Raw genomic sequence first — 22,664 nt, forward strand, 5'->3', positions numbered from 1 at the left:
ATTCAAAGGGTGGAAAACCCCATAAAATTAGTGGAAGAAGAAAAAAAGTAGGTTTTACAAAAATCCAGAAAAACTGGCCAGTTTGGCAAATTACTAGCTCTGTGACTTTGGTCAAGTCACCTAATCCTACTGTGACTGAACCTCATTTTCCTCATGTATTAAAAAAAATCAATAGCCCCCCAGAAATGGATACTGCATTTGATGACTCTATCTGGCCCCTTCACAGTTTGAAATTTTATGATTTTATGATTTTTTGACTGCTACCAAATAGTTCTCAATCAAAAAGCATTTCTTAAATGCTTGCTGTATTCCAGGTACCATGCACTCATTGCTGAGGATACAAATAAAAACAATACCTGCCCTCAAAGAGCTCATATTCTAATGAGGAAGACAACATGCAAACTCCTATGTACATACGAGATACAGTTATAGATATAGGTATACGTATATAGGTATACGTATATGTATGTTATACATATACCTATACTTGTACCTGTACCTGTACCTATACCTATATCTATAACTGTACCATCTTGTATGTATATAGGAGTTTGAATATATGTATATATGTATGTGTATGTGTGTATGTACCTATATATATCCATCTCCATCCCTCCCGCTCTCTCTCCCCCTATTGCTATCTCTATCTAATCTATATCTATGGAATGAGTCTTGTGGGAAAAATCATCAGAATGATGGTTTGTAATTCAGTCAATGCCTGTCTTCATTTACTGGATCAGATTGTGCCAGTTCCATCACTTTTTATTTTTGTGGGGCAATGAGGGTTAAGTGACATCCCCAGGGTCACACAGCTAGTAAGTGTCAAGTGTCTGAGGCCCAGATTTGAACTCAGGTCCTCCTGAATTCAGGACTAGTGCTCTATCCACTGTGCCACCTAGCTGCCCCAGTCCCATCACTTTTTTTTTTTTTGCCAGGCAATGGGGGTTAAGTGACTTGCCCAGGGTCATACAGCTAGTGTCAAGTGTCTGAGGCCGGATTTGAACTCAGATACTCCTGAATTCAGAGCCAGTGCTTTATCCACTGCGCCACCTAGTTGCCCCATCCTATCACTTTTTAATCATGAGTAAAGTCAAATTAATTTTGCTTTTTCATAAAAAATAACACTGCCAAACCCAAATTCCAAGTATAATGAGCTGGGCTACATACCATCTATTATAGTAGTTTGCCATATTAACTTAAAATGAGCAATATCAATTCATGCCTACCGGTGTTTCTACCACCCTTCTAGAAAATTGTATCGCTTACTAGCAACACAAACATACACATAGACAGTTGTATTATTGTTTCTACTTTTTAGTAGTTAAAAGTAGGAAAAATAATACCAAACCACGAGGAATAAGGAACCCTCTAAAACCAGTACCCTGGCTCAGATTCAGGTTAGCTAAAAATTGTATTTAGTTACTTCACATCTATTTGTATTTATTCTCTTTATTTTTTATGTATGTACTTGTCTAATTTATTGGAATATAAATTCCCATTATATGGGCATCCCTAGCAGCTAACAGTGTCTGGATCATAGTAGGTACTTAGTAAATGCTTTGTCAAAGACTGTTAATTGAGAAATCTTTCATTTCTCTTCTTCAATTCCTTTAAAGAACTTTTAGAGGAAAAAAAATCTTAATTCCACAACATATGCAGTAATATTGAAGAGGATCATACGTTTGTGGATTTAGAGATGGAAGGGATAGTAGACTAAAGGGCCTTTATTTTATCCATAAAAACAAACAAACCAACTAAGTAGTAGAGAAGCTGTGAGTCTCTATTGTGATAGTGTGATACTGTGATCAGAACTGGATCCTGAAGGTTCAGTGGGTGCTAGGCAAGATTCATCATGTAAAAGCAGGCTAAAGGATGGTCAATAGGCCAATTTTGGGATCTATTACAACCCATGAAACAGAAAAATATCAAATTCTCACCTTTTACTTCTGAAAAGTTACACTGACATTTATGGTGAGAGAGGGGATGGAAAGGGGGCAAATGGTATTAAGAACTGTATAGTTATTTGATCATTTAAAACATTAATTGAACAGTTGATATTCATTGTGGATCCTTGTCTAATGACCAATGAATTGACCTATTCTTGGTAAAAAAATTAACCAAATTCACATTAACAACATTAGGATAATTAAAAACACAAGACAAAAAGAAATTTAAGGTAAATGATAGTTTGTGGATTTTTGAGTTTTATAATAGAATCAGAAAAAAATGAGTCCAAATCCCAGCTCTGCCATATATGAGCTGCAAGACCTTGAACTTATCATTGAATCTATAACAGATTCAGTTTCCTCTTCAATAAGATAGGGAAACTAAATGATTTTTCACTTAATTTAAAGTATGTATTTAATTGAATCACTGAATGAAGGTCAAAACATATATTGTGTCTCCTGTAAATCAAATGGTTAAAAATACTAATTAAAAACACTTTCAAGGATGTCTGATGAAGATATTACATATGGATATGCCTTGCCCTGATAAGGTACACATAAATAGTTATGGAATATTAAATAAAGTTTTGTTTTGTTTTGTTTTAGTGAGGCAATTGGGGTTAAGTGACTTGCCCAAGGTCACACAGCTAGTTAAGTGTTAAGTGTCTGAGGCCGGATTTGAACTCAGGTACTCCTGATTCCAGGGCCGGTGCTCTATCCACTGCGCCACCTAGCTGCCCCTAAACTTTTAATTCATTCATGGTTAGGGGTTTGTTTTCAAATTGAAATTATCTCAAGAATTGTTCTGTTCTCAGGAAATTTTCAGAGGGAGTGGGCTGGAAAGAGAAGCATAGATTTACTTCCACTGTAGGGTACATGGTTCTGCTTTCCTGGATACCCTAATTCATTTGGGATAGTGGTTAATGATGTTGCTCTGGATATAATCAGAGTTTGGCAAGCCATCAGGGACATAATGGGATAGATATTTTTTTTTCACCATAGTATGGTAGGAAGCTTCATTGATTACAAATCAGGAGGCCTGGGTTCTAGTTCTGATTCCATTGTTGATTAGAAATGCTACCTTAGGGGCAGCTGGGTGGCTCAGTGGATAAAGTAGCCGTCCTGGATTCAGGAGGACCTGAGTTCAAATCTGACCAGACACCTGACACTTACTAGCTGTGTGACCCTGGCCAAGTCACTTAACCCTATTTCCCCACCAAAACAAAAAACAAAAACAAAAACATAGAAATACTACCATGCAAGAAATCCCTTTACTCTCTTTGATCCTAAATTTCCTAATTTATAAAATGAAGGGAATGAATTAGATGATTTCTAACATCCATCATGGCACTAAAATTCCATGATTCTAAAATTTTTTCCAACCTGCTGAGGGCTTCCTTTGAAAGGTTTATGTGATCTGGTTGACCTTGCAGGTCAAAAAGAGTATTTTTCCTATTCCTCATTAAATAATATAGTTGTAAAAATGATTCTGGCATGGTAGCGTTAACTCACATCTTTAGTCAAAAGCTATAGTTTGTGCCTACCTGGTGTTAAAGCTTTTTTTTTTGTTTTGTTCATTTATGCCAATTGCTCTTGATTCTGCTTATGTGCATTGATTTTTCTGATTTAAACTGTTTGTGTGTCATAAACTTAAGATGTCCTTTCCATGCATGAAGAAATTTGTGAGTAGGGGTGGTTAGCTTAATAGTACAATTTATATTTAATGTGCTAAGTTTACAATGCACTAGGGGAGTTATAAAGGTTCATCTCTCCATAGGGGAAGAGACCTATTTCTGAGTAGTCTCAAGTTAGATTTATTCTTCAAGAAGACTGCACAGTTGTTAGGATTCATATTGAATGAGATTCATGACAGAAATCAGGGAGCAGATATAATAGAGTTTGGCATGACACCTTCACTGTTATTGAAACGATGAGCTTCTCAGTGTACTAAAATGTACTGAAATGATTAATTGATTGTATGGGAAAGCATAAAGTTTATTCTTAGAAAAGTCTGAATCCCGGCCCTTTTCCTTTTAGGGGGATTGTCTCCAGAAGCTCATTTAAAGAAGATAAAAATACATTTCTGGGACACGTTGTTAAACCGACAATGATTATTTAAATATGTGTTTGTAATGTTTCAGTTATATTTATTAGATGTATCATGACTATATGAAATACTATTCTATAATAGTAATATTACATGAATGAAATATTACATAAATGAATTAAGTATTCATTAAGTACTTCCTATGTGATAGGTTTGTGCTATGTGTTGAGATAGATTAAAAATAAATATAAGATATGGTTTCTGTATGTATGAAATGCCCACAATCTAATGGGGGATACAAGGCCAATGCACAGAAAATGAATGCAAATAATTGTCATCTGCATCACCAGAGGGAAATTCCACACTGCTGACATCACAGACCTATTGACATACTTGACTGCATTATAATGGCTTGAACTAAGGTGGTGGAAAATTGGAATATTATTGGATTCCAAGAACAAAGTGATCAGAATATTGTTGCCATTTTAACCTCATTTGTAAAATATTTAGATTCATCTATTTACAGATTTAGAATTGTGATGATCTTAGATATTATTTAGTTAAACCTCCTCATTTTACTGAGGAGGAATCTCATTTGATTTTTACAACTCTATGAGATAGGTTCTATAGCCATTATTATCCTCATTTGACAGCTAAGGTAATTGAGTCACAGAGAAATTACATGACTTGTTCATAGTCAGTCTTGTTGTTTTCAACTCATTTTTAAGTTATATCTGGTTCTTCATAACCCCATTTGGGATTATCTTGACAAAGATATTGGAGTTGTTTGCCATTTCTTTCTCCAGATCCTTTTATAGATGAGGAAATTGAAACAAAGAGTGACTTGCCCAGGGTCACTCAGCTAGTAAGTGTCTGAAGACAGATATTAACTCAGGAAGATGAGACTTCCTGACTCCATGATTGGAGCTCTATGGACTCTGCTTTCCAGGTCAGCCTGGTGAGCATCAAAGGCAGGATTTGAACCTAAATTCAATAAAACAACATAGTAAAAATGCAACTTTAAAACTTTTAAGAATGATGGTCAACGAAATTACCACTATTCCATAGGGCTGATGATGAAACCTGCTACCCATAAAAGAGGTAATGGATTTAACATGTTGAATGAGGTATCAAAAATTTTATACAGGCATTGAGTGGATGATTTCTGTTTTACTGTACATATTTGTTTCTAATGGACTGGAGGACTGGAGGGAGAGAAAATAGATTTATGTTAATTAAAAAACTGAAGTAGTAACATGCTACAGATGTGGAATGTTGCATGTACTCCCAGATGAGGTTATATTATTAGTTTTACTTAACTTTTTAAGTTTGTTACAAGAGTGTTCTCACGAAATGGAAGTACTTTATCAATTTCTGCAATGTAAAAAGAAAACAGCAATAAAACTTAAAAAAATTAAAGTCTAACATTTTTTACTATACTTTATTGCTTTCTAATAAAAAATAATATATAATAGCACCAAAATGTTTATGAAAGTGCTTAAAATTCATTATTTTATTTGATCTTTACAAAACCTTGTGATCCAGGTACTACAGGTTTTAATTATTATTCTCATTTTACAAATAGAGAAACTAAGACTCATTTAAATGATCTGAATTGCCTATGACCACACAGCTTTTAAGTGAATCCAGACCTTTTCTGCTTCCAACTCCTGTACTATTCTCCTTTGTAGTGAATTATCTAGTCTGACTCTTATACAAATTATAATGATTGTCTATTGATTTTTTTTTTGTAAGGCATTTGGAGTTAAGTGACTTTCCCAGGGTCACACAGCTAGTAAGTGTTAAGTGTCTCAGGTCAGATTTGAACTCAGGTACTCCTGAATCTAGGGCCTGTGCTTTATCCACTGCGCCACCTAGCTGCCCCTGTACTTGATTTTTTAATGTCTTGGAAGCCTTTAGCATTTGTTCTGCTAGCTTTGGAGGATTTTGAGTTTCCTTTGTTTTGTGGAATTATATGAATAAAATACTAATCAGCCAGGTGCCAAATACTTGGTGATGAAACTTTCCATACTAAGGCAGATGTGTGTGAACTGTGATAAGAAATAATTTCTGTTTTAAAAATGTATCAAAAGCCTATGAACTCAATGACAAATCATGTATTTACATGTATCAAAATCATGTATCAGTGATTGTATCAAAAGAGGTTATGTTGCATATTATTTTTAAATACATAAAATGTTGTACAGTTTAAATATTAATAGCAATTCTATTATAAGTTATAATTAGATAACTGATATTATATGTCACCAAATTTGATTTATTCCTAGTAATTTTCAAAACGCTATAGACTTGTCCTCAGACAATAGAAAGGACTAAGAGATTATTCAAGAAAGTATAATCCACAAATTAGAAACAATAGAACAAACAGAGAGAATGGATAATTTACATTTAAGAAAAATAGGGGAGTGGGGACAGCTAGGTGATGCAATGGATAAAGCATCAGCCCTGGATTCAGGAGGACCTGAGTTCAAATCCAGCCTCAGACACTTGACACTGGTTATGTGACCTTGGACAAGTCACTTAACCCTCATAGTCCCACAGAAAAAGAAAAGAAAAAGTAAATAAATAGGGGACTAATAAGAGGAAATCTATTAGTCCTTGATGTTTTTGTCACCAAACAGAGAGAAACTACATGCTAAAAGACCTGTCAGGTGTGATTTCAGAACCACAATCAATGATATCTGAAGCGTTATATTATAGAGAATAGGAGAGGTATCCCAGAACAAAAGAAAGGCAAACATACCCCTTTCAAAAACAAGAAAGAAGTAGTAGTTTGCCAGCTAAAAGTCACAGAATTTGACCTTGATCATGGAAAATATTATTAAAAGGATAATTATTGAATATCTTGAGAAGGGAATGATGATCCCACAGAACCCCCATAGCATTATCAAGAACAGGTCATGTCAGATAAGCCTTATTTCCTTTTTGTATAAAATTACTAGACTGGCCTATTAAAGAATGAGTGTTATGGACATAGTTTGACTTGATTTTATCAAAGCATTTGATGAAGTTTTATGCTATTCCTCAGGACCAGATGGAAAGATATGAGGTAAATGATGTTTAGTAGATTTGAATGTTAAACTTTTTTTCCCTTTTTTTTCAGGACAATGAGGGTTAAGTGACTTGTCCAGGGTCACACAGCTAGTAAGTGTCAAGTGTCTGAGGCCAGATTTGAACTCAGGTCCTCCTGAATCTAGGGCTGGTGTTTTATCCACTAAGCCACCTAGCTGCCCCCAAATGTTAAACTTTTAAACAGGTCTCATTGATGCCTTTTGGCTTTAAATCTCAGTTATATCTCATGCATCTCCTTCCAGATTGAATATCCTCTTATGGCAAAGAAAACAATTAAATTATAATATGTAACATAAAGACAATTTTGACAACATAACATATGCAAATAAATATTAAAGTTTTTTTTTTCTTTGCAGGGCAATTGGGGTTAAGTGACTTGCCCAGAGTCACACAGCTAGTAAGTGTTAAGTGTCTGAGGCCGGATTTGAACTCAGGTCCTCCTGACTCCAGGGCCGGTGCTCTATCCACTGTGCCACCTAGCTGCCCCAATATTAAAGTTTTAAGAAGAATTTTTTATTTTCCATTATCTTTTCATGGAATAAATATTTTCTCTAAATCTTCTTTGTAGTTATTTTATTTCACATGTGCTTTTAAATCCTGTTTTCCAAAATAGTTTATTAAATATTTCTTAAAATCTTACTCTGCGTAATGCATTTCATTTTGTGTCTATGAGGATGAAGGAAAATAGGCTTCTTATTTGGGTTTTAAAATAAACTGGTAATGATGACTACTCTTACCTGACTTTCAGTATTGGTATTGGTAAGATTAAATTCCTATTATACATTCTCAGAAATCTCAATTTGATCTGTAATTTAATTACTTTTTAAAAATTATGAATAAATAATTATTATGATGATATATTTATAAAAGCAAAGAGGAATGTAGAGTTTTTAACGAATATCCAGATAATTCAGGCAAAAAAAAAATCACAATTCAATCTTGGTACTGAAAAAAGAGTGATTTGCTTGACCATCATTGCCTCCTGGGGCTGTCTGCACATGAAAGTTCAGCTGAACACTTGGCTTATTAAAATGACTGACTGTGGATCTATTTCCTTACCTTATCTTTTATCTCCATTCCTTCACTTTCAAATTTTAAAATAAAATAAAATTAGTGGATCCTGACACCAAAATCTTGGACCAGGTGAAAGGTTTTATATATATATGTGTGTGTGTGTATGTGTGTATGTGTGTGTGTGTGTGTGTGTGTATGTATATATGTGTGTATGTCTATATGTGGAGATATATATGAATACCCATGTGCAAATGCTGCCTATATAAAAAATAACATGGAAGATGAAGGGTGCCAACTGTGCCATTCAGATAAAACAACTAACACTGTCTCTCAAAATATTCCAAAAATATAGGCAAAAATAATTCTTTGGAGGGTGGGGGAAATTGCTGGTAGGGTTGAATGATGCACATAGTCCATTCATTTATCTACTTAATTTTCCGTTTGAAGAAACAAATTCTATGAGTACACTGTTTAAAACCTGGAGTAGGATGTCCCAGATGTGATCAAGAAGGAAACAAACAAAAAGAGTGGTTAGGTAAAGAGACAACAAATAAGGAAAATTTTGAGGAGGTTCAATGGGATATTTATTTCTTAACTAATAAAGAATTGAATCTTTCTCATCCACTTCAATAGTGGTTTTCATATCCTATAATATATTTACCCAAATTACCTTAAAAAAATATAGTCCAGTAAGATCTATGTTGACCCTCTGGGCACAAACAATGTGAAAAGAGTTACAAAAACAACTGTGCTTTGTTAATAATTCAGCCTGGGGCTACTTTATAAAAGTAGTATTGGAGTATTGGAAATGTGGATAAATTAAAAAAGCAGACTCCTTTTGTTGGGGCAGTGGGGGTGGAACAAAGTAGATACATGAAGTTGCTTCCAATTCTCTGTGGAAAAAAAGTCTTAATCCCATGAAGTGGCTTTTTCTCTCTAATTCTTACTACTTCTCAGGTTCAATTGTTATCTTTGTTGACAAATGAACTTAAATTTCTCATTCACATTTCCCTACCTGGCATCCCCTTAAAATTATAATCAGGAATTAATAATCTTTAGGACTAAATTGAATTTTCCTATTGTATTTAGACTTGTCAGGGTGGTTAGTGAGATGGCTTTGGAGCCATTAAGACTGTCTCTAACACAAACTGTCCACTTGACTGGCTAAATCCCTTAATCTCTCAATGCTACAGGCAACTCTAAATCTAAAAGTTGAAGGAAAGTACCCACCTGCATTGGTAGAGGGGAGTTCCTCAAGTAAAAGTCAATCATAGTAATGAAATGGCAAATCCAATCCCTGTCTCTGTAAAATTTTAATCCCATAGCTAATGACTTCCAGAGAATAGTTAACTAATTTTTAGTTTTAAAAAAAAATCTGTTTTACTGGAAGCATCCAATAAACAGATTCATCTGCTGTTTTTGGTCTCTCTTGGCATCTTTCCTCCCTTAACTGGGCAAATCATGAGAAAATATGATGTTTAGAAAGAACATGGGATTTGGGTCATCATATCCTGGCTCTAGAGTGGGGATTAAATGTACTTTGAAATCCCTTCTGGATCTGAATACTATTTTCCTAAATCAAGAATTTATTGAGAATGTGAACTTCCTGGGTTCATTCAAACTGAAACCCAATAAACTACACCTTTAATGTGTAGTACAGAATAATATACTATAATCCCAGAGTATACAATGAGCACTGATATTTAAATGATGATCATAATAACACATTTTATATAAAATGAAACAACATACTTTTATATTTGTTATGTCAAGTGATCAACACAACAATCATGTATGGAATACGGGGATAGGGTATAGGGACTAGATCTGTTATTTAATTGGTTTGGGGAACGCTTAAGTGAGAAATATCCCTCTACCTATTCAGGTCAGCACCTTCTCTGCAATGGATAGATAGATAGATAGATAGATAGATAGATAGATAGATAGATAGATAGATAGGTAGGTAGACAGATAGGTAAGTAGATAAAGAGATAAAGAGAGATAGACAGATAGATATAGACATATATACATCATTTTGAGAGTTGTTTTTAGCACTGAGAATTGAATTGACTTGCCCAGGGAAACACAGCCAGTGTATTATACTTGCAAGACTTGAACACAACTCATTCCATTTCATACATATATGTATATATATATATGTGTGTGTGTATATATATATATATTCATGTGTGTGATCTGTATATGTATGTAGATATATTATACATGTAGAATGTAATCTGTTCACACATACACATATAAACATATATATGTATATGTGTATACATTAGTATTTATATACACACATATATAATCAAATGTATTAACAAAATCACTCTAAGTACATTTTCTGATTCCAGGATACCTCTGAAATATAATTATTCTGCTTTCTCAGACAAGACATTTAATATTTCAGTGCCTTAGTTTTTTGTTAGAGGAAGGATTGAAGCTAGCTCTTCTTTCTTGCCATAAGGTCACGCTACATGTCAAGTATAATTACTGAGATATATAGGGCTGGTGGTATGCTCCCATTTTATAAATAACACTACTGAGATACACAGAGAAAATTGTGCCCCAAATCTTGCAATGAGATAAGGGAAGAGCTAGAGCTAGGTTTTTGGTCTTCTGACCTTGAGGTTTTTCTTGTATCTCAACCATCAAAGAGAGATTTAACTATGTTGATTCTTCTTTCCTCCCTAAGGCAAAGAAATGAACCACTCTACAGTTATCAAAACAAATTGAAACAAAAAGAGTTTTCTTTTTAAATGATGATAAAATACAGCATTAAATTTGCCAGGGTAATCCATTAGTTATGATTCCAAAGATTTGAGATGATTGTAATTATTAAAATGATGACAATATTATACCTAACACAGGATATTTTCAAACAGCTCCATAATCTTAAAACATTACATTTACTTCCTCATACAGTTTTCCCTTAAAGTTGGTAAGGCAATCATAGGGCTTTTATCAATACATACTCCTTCTACTGAACAGTTGATGATCTGAAGCCTATTGACCAAAGCCTATTGACCAAATCTGTTGGCCAAGTAGCAGAATACCAGATGGGGATAGGGACTAGATTTGTAATTTCACTGATACAGAAAACTCCTCAATGAGTAAATATCCTCCACCAATACAGGTCAACAACTTCTTTGCAATTTTTAGTCTTAGCAAGTTCCTTAGAGTACTGAAAGAAGAAATTATTTGCTGAGGGTCTTGCTTAGTTAGCAGGAGAGCTAGAACCCATTTCTCCTGAATCCTTTATTTTACTCCTCTGTGAGATAGTTCCTATTTGGTAAGTTTACCTTTATATGACCTTGTTGTTGTCTAGTTGTTTCAGTTATGTCTGACTCTTCATGACCCTATTTGGCAAAGACACTGAAGTGGTTTGCACTTTCCTTCTCCAGCTCATTTTATCGATGAGGAAACTCAGGCAAGCAGGATGAAGTGAAGTGCCCAGGGTCACACAGCTAGTAACTGTCTGAGGCCAGATTTAAATTCAGTAAATTGAGTCTTCATGACTCTAGGACTGGCACTCTATCTGGTGTACCACCTGGCTGCCCATTATATGACCCTACCCCTCAATAATCATTTGATGAGGGTAATGAGAGGAAAAGAAAGCAAGAATTGAGTATTCATGAAGAGAATGGATGGTTTTTTCCCAAGTTAAAACACTTCAAAAAAGTGATGAATGCTCATTATAACTCTTAAAAACTTTAACTGTGTATCTATCATTTCCTCGGGCATTGCCAAAATTCAAAGAGCATTAGTTCTCTCCACATCAATGTTAATCCACATCAGTAGTGGTGAAAGATTCCAATTCATTCTCATTAAGATGTATGGTGGTCTTAAATCGACTGATTAGAGTTGGAAAGACATAAACCCTTATAAAGTCCTCATCATATTTATTTGATCTCACTTGGATCAGCAGTAGCTGCTATGTCTAGACACTCATCCATAATAGTCATTTTCCTACTACTCTAATGACTTTCTAAAGATATTTGCTGATAAATTTCCCTTCATTTTGCATTAGGGCTTTTATTTTCACACAAGATGTTTGTCAGGTAACCTTTGGTCAGAAACCTAAGTAAAACCACCTACTTTTTCATCTATTAAATTTTATAGTCTACAATAATCTTATGCCCCTTTCATATTATTGCAACTAATTGGGGTGGTGTCTGTCTAATTCAGATGGTAAATCCATTGGACAGGAACTAAATTTAGTTCTATCTAATGCCTTCTGCATGATTATTGCACAATAAGTATTTAAAAAGGGGCAAGATTCCAATGTTTTTTCATTAAATACTATTAGATGCACAGTGATGTAATATGTACTTCCCGTTTTCAATACTACTGAAAGAGGTAAAGTAAAACTTTAAAATGTTATAAACCCTGGGAAGTAAGAGTCATATCTATAAAGGCGGGGCAGTGGATAAAGCACCAGCCCTGGGGTCAGGAGGATCTGAGTTCAAATCCGACCTCAGACACTTGACACTTACTAGTTATGTGACCCTAGGCAAGTCACTTAACCCTCATTGCTCCGAACAAAAACAAACAAAAAAAAGCAAATAATTTTGGGGTATTGTTCAATACCCAAAGTCAAGTCAAGTCAATGATCATTTATTATTTGCTTATGTGCCAGGCCTTTTTGTATCTCTAGGGCTGATGTGTCTGTACACTTGGCCTGAATATGACAGGCAAAATATTTCAACAAAATGTTGTTAAATCACAAAGAAGGCCATTGATAAAAAGAAAGTCTCCATATATACTAACATATTTATAGCAGCACTTTTGGGGATTGAAAAGGATTACAAACAAAATAGATGCCCATCATTTAGGAAATGACCAAACAAATAGAGGTACATGAATATAATAGAATATTATTGTGCTAGCATAAGCAATGAATATGATAAATAAAGAGATATATGTGAAAATCTACTTGAACTGATCAAAAATGAAATAAGCAGAGCTAAGCAAACATACACAAAGACCAGAACAATGTAAACAGGAAAGATAATCACTTGCAGAAACAAAATCAAAAGTGTTGCAAAATATAAAGAACAAGAATGGTTCTGAAGAGGAGATATTGAATAATATCCTTGCCTCTTCCCTTTGCAGAGCTATGTTATCTATGGGTGTGGAACATTGCATTCAATTTCAGATTTTTACCTATATATTGATGAAATCAGTTAATTATTTTTTCTCTCTCTTTGAAATATTTCTAACAAAGGATAACTCTCTTGGAGGGAGGGTACAGAGACAGCGGGAAATTTTGGCAGTACAAAAACAAAAGATATCAATAAAAATCTCTATTAGAGTATTGCTAATTATGTTTTTCTTTTTAAAAAAAGACATAGGGGGCAGCTAGGTGGTGCAGTGGATGGAGCACCAGCCCTGGATTCAGGAGAACCTGAGTTTGGATCCAGCCTCAGACACTTAGCATTTGCTGGCTCTGTGGCCCTGGGCAAGTCACTTAGCCCCAATTGCCTCACTAAAAAAAAAATAAATAAAAATAAAAGAAGACATAGTAGATTCCTGGATATATAAGGTCAAGAACATGTGCTCTAAGCTCTCAGTTGTAATAAGAAAAGATAATGCTGATTTATAAACATCTATATGCCAATATATAAGTGTAGCTAGGTGACCTAGTGGATAGAGTACTGGGTTTAGATTTAGGAAGCCTCAATGGAAGTTGGAATCCAGTCTTAGACATCATCCCAGACAAAGTTTACCTCTGTGACCGTAGGCAAGTCATTTCACCCTGTTTGCCTCAGTTCCTCACCTATAAAATGAGCTGGAAAAGGAAATGGCAAACTGCACCATTATTTTTGTCAAGAAAACCCCAAATGATGTCGCAAAGAGTTTGACATAATGGAAAATAGCTGAACCCACACCCATACACGTGCACACATATATGTATACATATCTAACATATATATGTATGCATAAACATATATAAATAGTCCCCTTTCACATTTGCAAACAACTCCATTTAAAAAGAATACACTCCAGAAGTTAAGATGCTATGTTTTAAAGACAAATAGATTAAATAGTAATAATAATATCTGCTAATAGATAAGCAGTGTCTGGTAGACACAGTTGACAAAGCAGCACAAACCACCCAGAAGAAAGCAGGACACTAAATTAATAAATACAAATATGGATTTGAAAAATAATTGTATCTCCACAAGGGGTATGGGGGATGGGAGATTTCTCACTGAGCAAATGTGGAAACAAGAGATTCCTATTTCAGGTATGGGGTAGGCTGTTGCAGAATCAAGTCTGTAGTCCTGTTATTTTTGTCATAACAATGGATGCTTATATTGTACTTTACATTTGCAAACACTATAGACAGTTTCATTTGATCTTCCCAATAACTCAGTTTGGCAGAAGGTAGTACTAATATTTTCCCTTCTTTTTTGGTGAGGTAGCCAAAACTCCCAGTTAGAGTGACTTATCCCCAGTAAGAACAGATGAAGGCCTCCCTGCAGGCCTTCCATCTCCTCATTCACTGCACATTATACTACTCAACATTGCCTCTAAATAAAATTGTGAGGGCCCAAATTGTACTTGAGTGCATCTAGCCATATTTGGAAAAGGGGGCATTTGCACAGCAGTTTCAGACATCTTCAATTCAAAGATGGTTGTACAAAAGTACCCTGTTGATTTGCTTTCCTGTGTGGTAGTTAATTACTGAATCAAAGTAACCATATAATTTCATCCTTTGGATTTAAATACTGCAAGTTAAAAGATGCTTCCCATCCCCACCACATGCATACACACATTTTAGGAGTTTAGGGGTCAAAAGGCTTCCAAGATTTGTTGTCATCAAGTAAGGGTCCCAGCCTTCTTTATCTTTTATACCTTTCCTAGTTCTTTGGAGATAAACTCTTGCATGACCAGAAAAAAAAAAATTCTTTGGGCCCAATATTTGTATACGCTTGCCAGAGTTAATCTCCAAGACTTAGAAACTTCTCTCATTTATAGACTTCAGACTGGAATCTCAGGCAGTTTCCCTGTGATAAAGAACACCATTATCAAAGAATACAGTGAAACAATACAACTAATTTTCCTTCATGGCTTCATTCTGCTTTCAAGCGTGTCTCTCAGTGCTAGTAAGCCAGTCAGTCATTGCCAAAGCCATCTATCTCTCTCTCGATCGTGCATAGCATCAAGATGAACTGTCACAGACAGTGTGTACTGAATAATGGATAAACGAAAGTCTCCTGACACAGTTTTGACAGGCACAAAATATGAGTTTTGTGATTGCCATTAAATTCAAATGCTGGGACTCGCTGAAAGAGTATCATTTCTGAACTGAAAATTCTGTAAAGTAGGAAATTTCTAGTTAGTCCTTTACTTTGCTTATTAGTATGTGGAATGGGCGTGAAGGGAATTGAGTCATGTAAATCTCCATCAGTTTTTGAATGCCAGGCTTCTAACATTATTCCTGTAATTTTAGACACTCAAGTGTGAACCAACAGTAATATCAATGGCTTGCCTGGCTTCCAAGGGTCCTAATAAGTAAAGTCTACCTTGTCAAAAAGATACTGCCCTCAGTCAACTCTCCTTTCCCCAGGAGAAATACAATCACAAGCAACAATATTATATTAAGTCCTCAACTTTGCTGAACACAGACCAGACCTGATTAAATGATTTTTCCTTATTAAGCTGATGCTATACTATTTGTGTTTCTTTCACTCTATTCTGCTAATAACAGTCTCTCAGTGTTGTGAAAAAATGGACAAGAAATGAATAATTAATTTCTCCACACTTACCTGCTCAGTCTATGCACAACCAATTTTAAATTAATTCAGGAGAAAAAGTTAAATTACTTGATCCACTTTTCTAAAGTCAAATTGAGTTCAGGAAATTACTTTTTAGGTATTTTTGGAGAGAAAAATTCACAATGCTAAGCAACTAGTTTGATGGGAATTTTTGCCTTTTGCCTATTACAATCTGTCTACAAACACAAAATGAATAAATAGTATCAAAAAAGAGACAATTCAGGAATAAAAACTTAAATCTGAGAAATAGGTCTTATGGCCTGGATCACTAGGATCAATTGAAGAAATTAGGAAATTTAATCTAAAGAACTGACTTGGGGGAAAATGATGGGGGTGGGGGCTTCAAATATATGAAGAGTCTTCAAGTATGAGAAGGATTAGATTTATTTGGCTTGAGTGGGCAGCTAGTTTGTGCAGTGGATAAAGTACCGGCCCTGGATTCAGGAAGACCTGAGTTCAGATCCAGCCTCAGACACTTGACACTTACTAGCTGTTTGATCTTGGGCAAGTAATTTAACCCTCATTGCCCTGAAAAAATTTATTTGGCTTGGACCTTCAGAGTAGAAAATAAAACCAATAGGAATAAGAGTTCCATAGAAGCAGATTTGGGCTCAACAGAAGGGGAAAAAAATCTTACATATATCCAAAAGCTGAATGAATGGGCTTCCCTAGGAGTACTGACTTTCCTGTTTCTGGAAGTCCTCAAATGGAGTGTCAATTAAATTCTGGATGATCACTTGACAAGAATTTCTTTCAGATGACATTCGTGGTTTATATATGAGCTAGAATAGAAAACCTAGGAGGTCTCTCCCAATGTTAAACTTCTATGAATCTTTGAATTATCAATGATGAATTGCAGGCCAAAAATGGCCTAAAATATCATCAAAATGATATATGACAAAGGAGTTGGGCCAGTGATGTAGGCGGAATAAGGAAAAAGGAGATAGATACCTCGAACGTAGTGGTATTCAGAGGACAATAAACCTCAAGGAAATCACCCAGCCTGTTGGGTAGACAAGCTGTGGATGATATACAGAACATAGTAACAGTTACATAGAGTGAGAAGACAGGATGAATGGTGATCCATACAGTTAGTAGACTGTTATTGAGAAGATCACATATCCACTCAAGTACTAAAAAAGAATGAATAAGTAACAACTACCCATGTCACATGACTTTGTACAACAAAGAAAAAGAGAATATGAACAATACTATATATTTCTTTTGCTGTCTAGAAGGGAAAAGTTTTAGGTGGATCACAACACTATTGCAGAAATTACATGTCATGAATCTCAATTCCAAAAGATCAATATTGAAATAGAATCAATTCAAAGCATTTTTCTTACAAAAAAGACTAAAGTACAGACACTTACCTAACTTTTCAATGGAATAGTACCGTTGCTTGCTGTCCACACGTACTGTCTCTGCATAAGGGCTTCCCACACCATATCCAATGATGTATCCTCGGACAACAATGTTTGGGTTGAGTGGAGGGGTCCAACTCATAACAATGCTGGTGGTCAGGGGTCTGACATGAAGAGAACTTGGTTGGTCAGGAACCTGGGACTCTAGAATGAAAACAAAGGAAGTATCAGTATTATTTGTATCACTTTTTACCTCCTATGAATTTGATTTTTATCTTTTCTCCATATATCTGATAACCCAGGCATTCAGATGGCTATCCTTGGTCACTCTATGAATCATACTTTGAGGAGGTGACACACAACTTGTTTCAACACAGTTTGACCTTGCTAGGGTTTGATTTCTTTGGAAGCAAGAATACTGTGGACCTGTGTCCACATTGTAATGCATATCATCATCCTAATATGAAATGTTGCATGCATAGTGCTTATATTTTTCTTTCCAGATATCATTAGCCATGGGAGTATCTGGGCTGATGCCATGGGACATAGTAGAGATATTGGAATTGGGAGTGAAAAGTTGAAAATTTTCCTACCCCAAATGCTGTTTACTTTAGTTTAACTTGGAACAAGAATATAGAAGGCTATTTTAAAAGATTTGTCAGCAGAAATATTTCATGTAATGAGTGGGTTGTCTTTATTAGTGCCACATCTGATTAATAGCCTGAATTGTCTGAAAAAATTTTCATTGTAAAGCTACCCAAATTTTCTTTCTTCCACATCTTTGACTGAAATAAAAATTACATACTTGTAATTTGTCAGATAGCAAAATAAAATGTGGGTAAAGATAACTTTAAATCATTTTTGTGATGTCAAATGATGAGACACCCTTATCCCTAATCCTCTCTATCATTCCCTTATTTCCACCCCTCCAACATGATTTATGCTTAATGAACAAACATAATTTTAGTGATGGACGGAAATATCCTTCAATGGAGTTGTTAATGAAGGTAACATATCAATTGCTTCTCTCAAGAAGCTGCATAGTGTCATGTCTTTTGGACAATAGAAAAAAATAAGTTATTTTCTTCTTCCCCTCAAGAAGCTTGTGATATAATATGCAAAGGCATCATAGAAAAAAAAAGTGGCTCAAAACATGGCTATAAATGCCAGCAGAATACACACATTCTTTGTGAAGTATTCCCACTATAAACCTTGGGGAAAAGTAATAAAAGAGATGAAAAGGAAGGATTAATACTTTTCAATCCTGCTATCACAGAAGGAACCCCAGTGTCCTTGGTACTTAATGGGCTCTGCAATGAATTCTGTTGAGCACATTTGAAGCTTTTGGAGGAATAATTGGAACTGCAAGAGACTCTTCCTAGTGCTATACTAGGAAATAAACTAAATGTTTTGCATTCACAATTTTCCTTTAAACAATACAAAAGTGCAATCAATCATTTAAATGACAATACTCAACTTCTTTCTGAATAGGAGGAAAAGTGTTTAGAGCCTTTGTTTCCAGAAAAACAATAACCTATCTTCCTACCTTCCTGCACAACCATTTCATCCTAGTAGGGCTCTGGCAATTTAAATGAGCGCATTTGAAAAACAGCCATTAGTAATTTCTGAATAGCAAAGGTAGTACGCCTATGCACTAGATCTTTATATAGCTAAAGCACAGTAATAATTCCAATACCTCAAATATTTGATCTTCATAATTAACACCCCTGTGAAGTAAACATGGAAAACATCACTAGCCTGATTTCCAAGTTGAGGAAATTGAAATGCAGAAAGGATAAATAAATTTTCTGTGTTTATATAGCTATTTAGTAACAGAGCTGAGATTCAAAATCATATCACAAGTCCTAATATTACTTTTATTCTATTATACAATGCTACCTCTCACAATTTTATTCTGATAGAATATAAACCTCTGGAGGGCAAGTACAGCTTCAATTTTGCCTTTTATCCCCAGCACCTAGCAAAGTACCTAATATATTGTAGTTGATTAAAAAACAGATTGACTTATTGGCTAAATATTAGTAGGATCTCAGACTACCAGAATTGAATGGGACATTAGTACATTATAAGGCTAATCTCCCTTCTCATGTAGGAATTCCCCAGGTGGCATTCCTGACAGGTAGTGATAAAACCCTTGTGTAAACATTCCTTTTATTAGGGAACTCTCTGTCACCTACTACATATAAATGAATATGCATTGTTTTCAAGCACCTCTTAAACATGTTTACAAATTCAAACTTCAAAATATTTTGAGTATTTCACCTTAATTTCCATTTCCCCCTTCTAATCCAAGCTGTTCTTGTTGGTCCTTAATTCTCCAAGAGGACCAATGACATCATAAGAGTGATGTCTTGAATTGCTTGTGAATTGGATTTAAGTGAGGCAGAGCTATGTGAAGTCATCCGCCTCCCTTTCCTCCAAACATTGAAGTCCAGAGGCAAGATAAAAGTCAAGATGTCTGACAAAGAGTCAGGATACAGTGGGTAACCTTGGTCTAGGGCTAGAAGAAATGGTGAAGTTCCAGAAATGAGAGAAGCTAAGGATTCTGGAATATATAACCTGTTCTTAAAGATCTCTGTTAGGGGCTTGGGTGAATCCTGCATACTTTTTGGGTGGTCTATCCATATATATCTTAATCTCAAAATAAACAAGTGAAAAACAATTTTACTTTAGTAAGTTTTCTCAAAAAGAGGTTATCTTCTAGATTATTCAAGTGATTACTAATGGAATGAACTATAAAGAAGCAGTTTAGAAAGTTGCTGGGAGAAAAGAAAGTTATATGTGAGTGCTTCATGAGCTTGAACAAACCTTGAAAGTAGCTGTTTAAAAGTTAGACAACACATATCTAAGCACAATCCTTATTTCTAAAGTGATTAAAAACACAAGGACTACATGAAAACCGGGACCATTGAATTATGGGATTCTGGACTAAAGAACACTTGTGAAAAGTATATTAATAAATGATATCTTCTCCAAAAAAAGTCTTTTGAAAGACAGAATTCATCAAGTAATTATATTTGCTATCCTTCTTCATAGTGTTCTGTGGGCCTTTTGACTTCTCTGTTTTTGCCTGGAGAGATTTGAGACTTCTGTAATAGTTTTCACTTTACTTGTTGACATTCACCCTGTTGCTATTCAAGTGATAACTTCAGCCTTCTTTTCTTTCCAAGAATGTTCATAGAAGGTACACTAGATAATTGATTGACTCAAATTTCCTTGACCTTCTAAACTGCTCATGCAAAATAACTAATATATACTTTACAGATTTTAATAAAAACAAGGGTGTTATTAGATCCTTGGCAGAAGAAAACAACACTTAAACCATAGAGAACTGAGGTATTTAATGAAGTACAATTTTCTACTAGAATTCTGTACTGAATTATCTACTGCAGGCATTCTATACTTAGATCAGTCAACTTATTTTATGCAATTCACCCCATGCAGTTTTGTGCTAAGGGCTTTTGCATAGTAATTGGAAGGAATAAAAATGCATTAAGGAAAGTCTGCTTCTTTTTTAATTTGTAGGCATGAAGTAGCCAGAAAGAATATTTTCTCTTAGTTCTTTGTAACTAAAATGATCACTCCTAGGACACCTTTTGCTGTCTATGGTGCTGAAATGCAGAGCTGTCAGCTTTAACTGATTCTCACATACCCATTTTCCATTTAGTGCGCTGCATTTTATGGGTCATTTTGTGAGAGTTTTGTTCCAGGTCTTAATAGCCTATATTTCTCTACTGTGAATTGTATAAGGCAGTTGATCCACCTACACTCTATCTATCTAGTCAATTCAGAAGTGTACTAATATCTTCATTTTTTTCTAGAAAGACCTGCGTCATTACTCTTTCCCACTCTCTTGCTGATGGCCATTATTTCTCTTGGGTTACTAACCTCTAAAACCCCTTTAACCATTCCTGCAGCCTACTTAGCTTCTTCTATTCACAGTTGTCCATACCATATCCAATCATAATCTACACCAAGTCCACTAGACTATTTTTCGATATTAACTTTTTCACTAACAGCCAATGTTACCTTGATACTCTCTTGATATTCTCCACCAAATTCAGTCTTGACAACTTTTAGATAATTTAACTTTTTCACTTAAAGCATATCATAAATTTTTCCTAAGCTTTACCTATCTCTATGTCCTAGATGACTACCTTTTTACATTTATCTCTCTATCCTTTGATTCTATTTCACCTATCAATCTCATATACACACCCCAAAAGAATAACAATTTGTTGGGATGGAGAAAAAGTTCATTAGGTCTTTGATCTGAATTTAATCTAAAATTAGGGTCCTGTCTTTTAAAAGAATTTTCCTATTCTCAAATCTTTATTTTTGTGATATCTGACACACACCTCTTATTCCCATTAGAAATTTCTTCTTTAAATAGTCTGTGAAACAAAACATTTGAATACAAAACATTCATTACTTATTATTCCACACCCAGTGATTATCCATTTGATAACATTTTATCAATTAGTTGTACAAAGACATTGATGTCTTTGCCAAATTTGAAGATAGTATCAATTTGGGGGCAGTTGAGCTAACATATTTCAAGGGAAAGTCAGGGTCCAAAAAAATCTCTATAGGCACATAATTGTACCAAAATGAATAACATTTAGAATGTAAAGGGAAGAAACTGAAAAAATATATACTTGACTTCAAAATATCCGTTTCACAAGGACAAAACAGCAGAGGTATGGTTAGACAACATCAGTATAGTGTTTCAATGAGCTGGAATTTCAATATAAATCATGAGTGCAATACATCAGCCAAAAATATCATCTAAGGCTACATTAGAAGGGTCATGATGTCCAGGAAAGTGGTGATACAAATATTATAGTATGCTGTCATGGTAAGACCTCATATGGAATATTGTTTCAGTGTTGGGTATGAATTTTAAGAAAGACATTGATAGAGTGGATGGTATCAAGAGGAAGAATATATGATGACTAGAATGGTTGAGGGCTTCAAGGTCATGTTCATGAGTCTATGGATGTTTACTCTAGATCAAAGAAGATTTAATGTGGACATCATCAATGCTTTCAAACATTTAAAGAACTATCATGTGGGAGATGGTTTTATATTTTACCTAAGGGGAAAAACATGGATAAAATGTAGATATAGCAGATTTTGTTGCAATGTAAAGAAAAACTTCCTAATATAGAGAGTTATTGAAAAAGAGTGTTGTCTCCAGTAGTAGATGGTTCCCCATCACTCAAGTGTTTAATAGAATACTGAATGATCACTTTTGGGGAATGTTGTGGAGATGATTCCCAGTCAAACATGGGTTGAGGTTTCTTTTTACTTTGAGATTTTATGAGTGATACAGTTATTAGTGTACAAATATCAACCTGCACTTGAATCCAACTCATGACAACATAGATTT

The 22,664-nt window shown here is 34.8% G+C and overlaps 1 protein-coding gene across 1 annotated transcript in view; it reads right to left on the reverse strand.

Annotated features, from left to right (window-relative positions):
- The window catches only part of DCC (DCC netrin 1 receptor), a 1,450,760-nt gene that overhangs the window by 213,387 nt on the left and 1,214,709 nt on the right, over positions 1-22,664 (reverse strand). The window contains exon 15 of the mRNA XM_043979362.1: positions 17,261-17,455. Coding sequence (XP_043835297.1) covers positions 17,261-17,455 — 195 coding nt within the window. The remainder of the gene's footprint in view (positions 1-17,260; positions 17,456-22,664) is intronic.

The sequence above is a fragment of the Dromiciops gliroides genome, chromosome 1 (assembly GCF_019393635.1).
Source record: "Dromiciops gliroides isolate mDroGli1 chromosome 1, mDroGli1.pri, whole genome shotgun sequence".
Lineage (NCBI taxonomy): Eukaryota > Metazoa > Chordata > Mammalia > Microbiotheria > Microbiotheriidae > Dromiciops > Dromiciops gliroides.